The sequence below is a fragment of the Paramisgurnus dabryanus genome, chromosome 9 (assembly GCF_030506205.2).
Source record: "Paramisgurnus dabryanus chromosome 9, PD_genome_1.1, whole genome shotgun sequence".
Lineage (NCBI taxonomy): Eukaryota > Metazoa > Chordata > Actinopteri > Cypriniformes > Cobitidae > Paramisgurnus > Paramisgurnus dabryanus.
The window spans coordinates 16,734,447-16,744,353 of NC_133345.1; the positions used below are offsets into that span (position 1 = coordinate 16,734,447).

General features: G+C 40.1%; 1 protein-coding gene across 2 annotated transcripts in view; it reads left to right on the forward strand.

Annotated features, from left to right (window-relative positions):
- Positions 1 to 8,661, forward strand: part of atosa (atos homolog A) — a 34,973-nt gene extending 26,312 nt beyond the window's left edge. For both annotated transcript variants that reach the window (XM_065251326.2, XM_065251327.2), the window contains 11 exons: positions 580 to 764; positions 1,116 to 1,318; positions 1,409 to 1,534; positions 1,948 to 3,529; positions 3,622 to 3,744; positions 5,037 to 5,125; positions 5,292 to 5,388; positions 5,639 to 5,797; positions 6,045 to 6,113; positions 6,954 to 7,147; positions 7,861 to 8,661. In XM_065251326.2, coding sequence (XP_065107398.2) covers positions 580 to 764; positions 1,116 to 1,318; positions 1,409 to 1,534; positions 1,948 to 3,529; positions 3,622 to 3,744; positions 5,037 to 5,125; positions 5,292 to 5,388; positions 5,639 to 5,797; positions 6,045 to 6,113; positions 6,954 to 7,147; positions 7,861 to 8,014 — 2,981 coding nt within the window. In that variant the 3' untranslated portion in view covers positions 8,015 to 8,661. The remainder of the gene's footprint in view (positions 1 to 579; positions 765 to 1,115; positions 1,319 to 1,408; positions 1,535 to 1,947; positions 3,530 to 3,621; positions 3,745 to 5,036; positions 5,126 to 5,291; positions 5,389 to 5,638; positions 5,798 to 6,044; positions 6,114 to 6,953; positions 7,148 to 7,860) is intronic.
- Positions 8,662 to 9,907: the final 1,246 nt, after the last annotated feature.

A 9,907-nucleotide genomic window follows, 5' to 3' on the forward strand; every position in this document is an offset into this window, starting at 1 on the left:
TAATCCTGTAAATCAGTAAATGACAATATAGCCGCATTCACACAGCACTGTCCCTGAAAATTTCCGTAAAATTTGCAGACCGGCTTCTGTGTGAACACACATACGTCCTGTTAATGTTCTGGGATCACTCCCCGAAAGAGGACATAGTAACATTGCCGTAACATACACGGAAAGCGTGTGAAGATGCAGAAAAGTTATGGTTTAACTCTTTGACACAGCGCAGATCAACATTCACGACGAGAAATGTCTGCAAACTGGACTGAAACAGAGATCAGGGAGCTTGTCACTATCCGTGCTGAAGCTGAGATCATTCACCAGCATGACAGAACAGCACATCACCCGCTTCTCATGATCTTGTCATAAACTAAAATACAAACTAAAGTTCATGGATAATTAGGAAACTACCAAGTGCAGGACTTTAAATATGTCACGTGTCTTTACGGGATCTTTACTGTATGTGTGTGAAGCATGCACAGATTCCAGAAAATCATTGGCAGTGTGAATGAAACAAATATTCCGGACGCATTTTCCGTAAAAGGACTTGTTAACTTCAATTGTGTTTTGATTCTGTCTTTTCAGAAGCAGCTGAAGAGTTTTTCGAGTATGATGCTGAGGAATTTCTGGTGTTCCTGACACTCCTGATCACTGAGGGACGGACTCCGGAATGCTCTGTAAAGGGCCGGACCGAAGGGCTTCATTGCCCACCCGCTCAGTCAGCTATGCCTGTCCTCACCAAACACGAATGCAGCGACAAAATACCACAGGTATTACACCAATTCTACTACATCTTAACTAGTTTCCTCCTGAGGTGGAGCGTGCCACTATGCCTGGCTCGTTCGTAAGATTGGATCAAATTAGGAGATGTTAACTGTTAGCTATGATAAATCAGACTTCCAGCTTTGTTGTTGTTTAAATAAGTTAAGCTCTATTCACATAGACAGTGATTCAATTGCTTGTGGTCCCAGGTCTCAGCGCTAGTGTTTGCTACAGTAGTAGGTATTTCTACTTAAGTGCTGTATAAACCACTATCACACAGACCACCATCTGCCAATTGATGTCAGTTTGAGGGTTTTTTGAATGACTCAATGGTAAAAGAAGCTGTCCCCCCAATACAGTGTCGTCAGGCAAGGAGAACAAGATCAGAGGTCATGCTACTATGGCGCAATCACATCCCCATCATGATTGAGGTGATGCTGCTTCCTGACTGTTGCTATAGCGATGAAGGCCCAACCGCTGATGGCACGGACCTTAACGATCCAGCAATAAAGCAAGATGCTCTCTTACTAGAGAGATGGACCTTACAGCCAGTTCCGAGACAGTGAGATAACTTCTAATACTTGAGATTTTACATTGCATGTTTTCACAAAGCTTTCACAAAGCAGCATAATGTATTTGTTACATCTTTTAGGAGTGGAGATCGATTCATTGAGGAGAAAACCCTGCTTTTGGCTGTGCGTTCGTACGTGTTTTTCTCACAGCTCAGCGCATGGCTCAGTGCTTCTCATGGACTTGTACCCAGAAACATCCTTTACAGGTAACATCCCCTGCACACACAGGATATGAAAGGTCAGTGATCACTTCAGTAAATTTGTTTCACAACTTGTTGAGCTGCCTTTAATGCCTTTAGACTTCATACAGTAGGCAGCAACATTGTAGGGCACCTTATAAGGAGGCTGATTTCCAATGCTCTCTGTGGGTTGCAACTCTACACAACCTACAAACCATTAAAATGTGTTGTGTGATTGCCATCTTCAAGATCGATTCTTGCGATGCCACATTATGAGATATCTTAAAACCTACTAAAAGATTCCTACCCATAGAAACAGCCATAAAATGTTATCTAGGCAGGCAACTCACTAGGCTTTGGAACAGTTTGTGTTTATATTTGTGTTTCGGCAAGTTCCACGTGGCATTTGCTGATCCCAACATCTTGGCTATATTTTGCAGAATAAGTGCAGCTGATGAGGAACTGATATGGAACTTCTCCCAGACGCCCTCTGAACATGCGTTCCCCATCCCAAATGTATCCCACAGTGTCGCTCTGAAAGTGCGAGTTCAGTCCTTGCCCCGCCAGCCCAAATACCCCATACTCAAATGTAGCATCCACTCAGGTCTAGCTTTCCTGGGCAAGAAAGGCCTTAAGCGAGGCGAAGAAAGCACCCACGCTGGGGACAAACGCAGTTCCTTCCGTCTACCAGGGTCTCCACTCCTTTCCAGGCCTCTACGCCCCTCTCCACCTCCCCACAGCCCTCTTAACTCCCCTAAATGTCCCCCTCGCCCCGAGTCTCCACTTCCGCCAGGTAAAGCTGTCAGGTGGTTGTATTCTCGACTGAATGGTGGTGTGGATCCTGCCCCAGCAGAGGTCTACAACTCCTGTACTACTGGGGCAGAGAGCCCAAAGACGTCAAGAGTGGAGTCGCCAGTTCGTTCTTTTAAAACACTGTCTCTTACCGACCCTTTAATGACCCCTAGCCTGAGTCCCAACTCCATCTCAGGTGAAACCAACCCACTTATTGGCTCCCTGCTTCAGGAGAGACAGGAAGTCATTGCTCGCATTGCACAGCGGCTTAATTTCTGTGACCCTACAGCTCCACATCTTCCAGATGCTCTTTTAATGCCACATGAACCGCCAGGACACAAAACATCCTGGAGAGCGTCACAAGACAAAGATCGTTTGAAGAAATCCAAAGAGTCCTTCCTCCCTGTCCCCCCGCATTCATCTTACAATGGAAACAGCCCAGAAAACCCAGAGAGGAGCCGGTCTTCTCTCTTTGAAACCCCCTTGAGCCCCAGAAGCCGAACTCGGCTAGATCGAGTGGACAGCGAATCAAAAACCTCCCCGAAATTGTCGGCCTGTAGGCGTTTGGTACTTAGTGACCAGTCTGCTGAAGGTTCCCTGATCGCAGATGCAGTTCAGGACATCTCAAGATTAATTCAGGAGCGACTGCAACATTCCTACACTCTCCTGAATGCCACCTACAAGTTTAAGACCTCTCAAACCGAACAGATAGGCGCAAACCATGGCGCCCAAACCAATGGCTTTGTGTCACCACCAAGCCATAAGAAGTCCTCGGACGTAACCAATGGTGCGGCAAGCGCAGAGCCACGTATTTCTCAAGCAACAAAATGTTGCAAATCTTCGGACTCTAGTCAAAGCCAGCAAGACTGTTTCAATAGACCGCAAAATGTGGCCAGCTCAAAACTTGAAGACCACAGCGTCAAAAAATCACATCCGTTAACGACAAGTAATCACCAACAAAATGCCAAAAAAGACTCCAGTACATCTTTAAAAAACAACTTTGGCCACAAGAGGTCTCCTCAGGAGAACGGGCTGACCCTGACTGGATACCTTGAGCCCTTCAAGACTAAAGAGTCAATCTATAAGAGAGGGCCAGAGAAGCATGTCCAGGATGGGTTCACCTGTTTGGAGAAGGATGAGAATCAGGAGCCCAGGGTGTCCTCTTCTTGCACACCAGCCAACCTTACCCACAACACCCCGAGTCCTGTCACTGCCCAGAGCATCCATACGGTAAGTCTATATGAATTCAGGTGATTTTTAACCTTTGTGTGTCAACATGTTCTGGAAGCAAAGCTTAATGAAAAAATCTCTTTTAATAACAGCGGTGTCCCCCCTCTCCTCTGAAGCCATGCGGTAATTGGAAAAAGCAGAATCGCCACTCCATAGACGGCACCGCAACGAAAGCCTTTCACCCCTGTACAGGCCTACCTCTCCTCTCCAGCCCTGTAAGAGCACACATCCCTATAGAGCTACCAACACAGAGACTTGAACACATCAGTATCTGTTAAATTATTTAAAGGGTCTCAGAGGTCTGTGTGTGTTTGCCTGTGACTCATCTACACTCAACCCTGAATCATTTCTTGTTTGATTCAAATGCTGTATACGCTCCAGCTGTCTTTGTGTTTTTTGGATGATACACTTATGAAAGTCATGAGTAGAGACACTTTTTGAAATTTGCGCTCTGTGTTTGACAGATGTTACGAACAAGTAAACCTTTTGAATCTTTGGTATTTCTGACCAACTGGTAATGAACTTAAAGGTATAGCGGAAGATTTTCCCAAATTTTTGAAAGGAAGATTTTGCACATGCTGCCTGCTCCAGAGAGGGAACGCCTATTAAATGTGTGCATGAGAGAGAGCATGCACGAGCCTAGTTCTTCTCTTCGCTCTGTTTACAAGTTGCTGTCGGCATATTTACCGTGTCTGCACGGTTCGTGACTTGTGCCGCTAGCATCGCTAATCATAGCTTACATCAACAAGTGATTTTAAATGGATTTCTCCAAATAGCATGCCAAACTTTACCTGTCAAGTAGAAACTTCGCGTGGGAAGCCCAACCTGTGCTTTTAGCGCACGCCAGCGTGTGAAATAGTCTCCCAAAAAAAATCATGTTTCTTTCTTCATAGGTCTTTCTATTCTTGTCATACAATTCGTAGGCACTTTTTATCTTGCGACCCTCAGACATTTTTGAAAAAACACGATGAGAACGCGAGCTTCAATTAATGTCTGAAACTGTAGCCCACCACACATATACACCTGAAAGTGCGCATGTGCAGTAAGCGAACCTAGGGACGAGCATGTACGACGGCCTCATCGGTCACCATGATGATTGACAACTGGGATGACCAATAGTCTTGATCCACCCAGAGTAAAGAACTTAATTTAAAATTCCCATGGTGCACCATTTTTTTCATTTGCACCTAGAGGGACAGTGGTTTGCCTGCAGGATGTGCTACCGTATCAACATCCTTCTTGGACCTAAAACACATTTCTGTTAATAAAGAGTTTAGGATTAGGTTGGGGGTTAGAGCTACAGCAATATTTACATTAATTTTGTTGTAAAAAAAAGTAAAATTTAAACCAAAGGTATTTTGTAAATACATACTATGTATGTACTATGGCATTGCCATCTAAAACATACATTCTTGTAGAGAGAAATTAGACAAATATAACACAATAAAAACATTGTGCAAACGGTCATAAAACTGAAAATGTCTTTACCCACTTCCTCTTTCCTCAGGTTCCTCAACGAAAATGTCAGACAGGATATTTTGATTTAGACACGTCTCTCGTTAATTGCAAAGGTGTGCCTTGGGCCACTAATAAGAGGTATGGACTTATTTCTTTACTTTATTTCCTGCTGTAGTGTCATTGTGTCATATTTTACCGTACAGAGGCTTTCCTACATACACTGCCATCTGCTGTGCACACATACACAAGTGTTATCTGTAAGGAACCCAAAATGGCTGACAGAACAGTGTGTGTGTGTTTGCAGGGTTTTGAAAAGATCACAAGACTGTGATGAGTCTCAGCAGCAGATCCTCAGTGCCAGCGCTCCACCCGCCAACCTCAGCCTTTTAGGAAACTTTGAGGTAAAAAAACAAATCCCTCACATAATCAACCCTCATTGCCAATAATCTTTGTCTTTATTTTGCGTTTAAGATTGTCTTATATTGTTTCCTCCCATACAGTTTTCTTATAAGAAATGAATATTATTAAAACTTTTAGGCAGTTATAAAGTTTATATCTAAAGTCACACACTTTATTCATAAATGTATTATTCATACTTTTTCTAATTGTATATTAGAGATGTATTATTCAGTTATATTTCTATGTGTTCAGGAATGTGTTCTTAACTATCGTTTGGAGCCGTTGGGTACTGTCGAGGGATTCACTGCTGAAGTGGGCGCCAGTGGGACCTTCTGCCCCAGTCACATGACTTTACCTGTAGACGTGTTATTTTACAGCGTCTCTGATGATAATGCACCTTCACCCTACATGGTAACTCTCACATGCTCTTGTTGATATACATTTATCGATTTCTGCATACTGCGTCGTGTTTTGGGAGAAAATGTTAAGTCAATTTATAATTTTTAGGAAGAACCTTTTAAAATTCAGATGAAACGGGACTCCTATGAATGTGTTATGTAATGTGTTAAAAGATTCATTAATCCATTCCTAGTGTGTTTTTGTGCGTTTTTAAAGGCTTATATTTTACCGTGATAAAGTTTTTTTTTGTTCTCTTCAGGGTGTCATAAACTTGGAGACTCTCGGTAAGAGGGGATATCGAGTACCTCCTTCAGGAACCATTCAAGTGGTATGAGTCTTTAATTCTTTTAAAGGCATTGGTCATGATTTGTTTATCAAGAATGTGTAATAGACATGACGCATATATATGTATTAACTATACACACATGTAAGCATGTGCACTGTGAGAACAAAGAGAAGAATGGAAATCCTGACAGGGCCCCAGGGTTTGCACAAGTGCCCTCTACTGGTGAAACCCATACAGCACTTAGACATTACTAAAAATATATAGTCTAGCATTTGAGGAATAATGTTGATATTACAGGAATAAAATGTGTTTTTTTACTGAAAATTTGTGGTAAAGAGAAAGGCAAAATGGAAGTAGGTTGTATTTTCACCGTTATTGTTGTACAAATGGTTTCAAGAGTGAAATTGTATACATGACAATAGTTTGATCAAAACAGCCAAAGTTATATTTGATATTAAGCTCGTTTTATGACCACGTAGAGCTGGTTTAAAAGGAAGTTTTACATAAAAAAATTATTCAAATCAGAAATTTTCTTTGGTAATGCCTAACCAGTTAAAACATTGGTTAAAATATGGTTTGGTCTAATTCCAGCATTTCAAATGACACACTTAAAAAAAACCTTTAGAAAAACAGGCACCAATCATTTCCTTTGTAAATGCCTTACTGTATGGGATTTATTTATTTTTTCCGGATAGTTCAAAATGTGTTTTGCATTACTCACGATCGAATGACTCGGATTCACTTTTTCTAAGGAATAGAAATGTTATTGCATATATTTCCGATGACATGTAAACATGTCTGTCTTGCATGTTTTCTATTTTAGATCTGATTGTGTAGCTTCGATGCTTACCAGATGTTTTGTCTTGTGTCTCTGTGTGTCAGACCTTATTCAATCCCAATAAGACAGTGGTGAAGATGTTTGTGGTAATGTACGATCTGAGGGAAATGCCCGCCGGACATCAGACATTCCTGCGCCAGAGAACCTTCTCGGTCCCAGTCAAACGCGAGGTCAACGGACAGAGCAACAAAAAGCCTCTCGGCCAAGGACGAACCCTCCGCTACCTCGTCCATCTAAGGTCGGTGGCCTAATGTGATTGTGTTGGAGTATTTTATTGAACTGTAGCAGAGTTCAATTTGAAAGAATAGTATAGTTTCAATGCCTCTCCAAGAAGACAAACCATGAAATTGTAATGCAGTATAAGATTCCACTAAAGATTTTCTAAGCTATCAAGCGCCTCCTTTAGGATACTAACTTTAAAGCGTAACAAAACCCCTGGTCAGAGGCTGACTCCACCCACTGGCAATATTTGAAAAATGCAAGAAAAGTGGGCAGATCCCTACGAAGATAGAGGGGACGAACTAAGCTTGTACCAAGTGTGTGGTGAGATCCTAACAAGGGCGTGGTGATCTTGACCCTGCTTACGTCACGAGTCATTTTCTGGACCCAACATCCAATGGGAAAATTCAACTGCAGTAGCCACCGTTCAACCTGAAGAGGGCTGCACTCAGACGTTTTTACACCATATATTGTAGTATTGAAACACTTTATATCCAAATGTCAAAAAAATTACTAAAATCAATAAACAGCACTAATAAAACATAATCCTTACAGATCATTAACTAAAAAAAGTTGGTTTGGGGTTTAGTTACTCTTTAATAACTGTTGTTATGCACACTGGTTCAAGGATTAATACCTAAACACATCTGACCTGTTATTGTTTGCATGAGACTCTTCATCTTTATTATTCATCATTTGTTCTTCTTTCTCTGTCTTGTTTCACTTCCATAGGTTCCAGAGCTCCAAATCTGGAAAGATCTACCTCCATCGGGACATCCGGCTCCTTTTCTCCCGTAAATCCATGGAAGTTGACAGTGGTGCTGCCTACGAGCTCAAGTCTTTCACCGAGTCACCTGCCGACCCCCCTTTCTCTCCCAGATGTTAATCTAATCTAGTCTCTCCCGATCTTAATCCAGCATACGGGCCTTAATAAATCAAAATCTTTCGTTTGCTTCTACTGGAATTAAAAATAGAGAAGCCCACTAACTCGCACATGCACAGAGCTATTAACACGAACGACCCTTTCCTCAAAAAACACATCGAATCATGAGTGTAAATGTTATTAGGTTTAAAATCACAGATGATTGAAGATATTTTTTTAGTTTCAGGCTGATTTCTAGACATTCAGCACGGTCTGAGAAAACACGATAAAGGGTACCTACATCCACGGACCATTTTATAAACAAATAATAAGCTGGAAGGGTGTTTATAAAGAGCACTGTGTTTTTCCACCACAACTGGAATGAACTGACTTTTGTTCATTGATTTCTTTCTTTGTACTGTTACCAAACCACTTTAATCGGAAGTGTTGCAATAGAGATACAAATATATATATCTTACTAGCTTAGTGTTTACATATTTACTTTGTCATCAGTTATTTAATATTTAAACTGAATTTTCATTTACTGCACATGTGATGCCTGTTGTGCAAAACATTATGATGTAGTGAAAAGTAAGATTCAATCATACCATGTATTTTTGTCTTTCAAATGCAGATCTTAAATAAATAAATTCTATATTATATCTATAAAACGATCTTATTCGTTGTTTACGTGGTTCCGTTATCAGGGCATTATAAATAGTGATTGCTGTGACGAGAAAACATGTGGGAACTATACTGCAATCCTAAAAGGCATGGAAATTGCTTTGCTGAATAACCATTGTGACTTCTTTCTGATATATGTACCAAGACGTACAGTATATTAAACCTATGGTTTTACAGCTTCATAGGCCAATGAATGCAGGTTACATCACAATACAAACATGGCTAATGTAGTATATGTCTGGAAGTGTTATATATGAATTGTGCATACTGTCGATGGTTGATACAGTAATTAATTACATACTGCCATAGAAGATGATTTTAAACACATCTTGAAAAAATCGTCTTTTGGTTAAGAGATTATGCAAAGCATTGTTTACTGTGATGAATTCAAATCCCTGCTACTTGGTAATGAAGAATGGTTTATTCATGTCGCACCTGGACATATCAGCCCCTAATTTGAGGTAAAATCTCTATTCCAGACATTTCAACAATTAAATCAAGTCTCAGCCCTACTAAATACAAGTTATTTTTTTACATGTGATCCTCAGGTGATAGAGACCTATGCAGATATAGGCTTATTCTGATCAAAGGCTTTAGGTATTGGTTAATTAGTAAGGATTTTATATGCAAGACCCCAAGTAGACTAACTTTAGACAAACTTAAAATAAATACTGAAATTATGCATAAAAATTTGGTACTTATTTTATATTGGATGTATTTACATTAGAAAAAATATATTATTGTAAACATATGAATGTATGTCCACAATAATTGTCAATATGTATTTTCGATTTTTCAACTAGTAAACAATAATAATCCTAAATATTTGCATTTAACCCCCTTAGACCCGAGCTTTGGTTTTTCTTTATTTCAGATTTCTTCCAGCTATTTTGGGGTTAGGAAGAACCAATATTATATATAATAAGCAAATATTTATGATATGTCTTCTTTAATAAAGATTTAGGTTTCATTATTTCCTTAAGGGTGAACAAAATATTGAAAATAATCAAAACATAGAGGAACGGAAAACATGTTTATATACAATGCAAAAAATGACTTTCTTACTTAGTATTTTTGTCTTGTTTTCGGTAGAAATATCTAAAAATTCTTTATCAAGATGTTTTTTCTTGATGAGCAAAACAACCTAAGAAAATAAGTCGTTTATAAATCGTTGCCAATGGGGTGATTAAAAAAATCTGTAAATAAGTTTTCTTTTTTCTTAAACCCTTAATT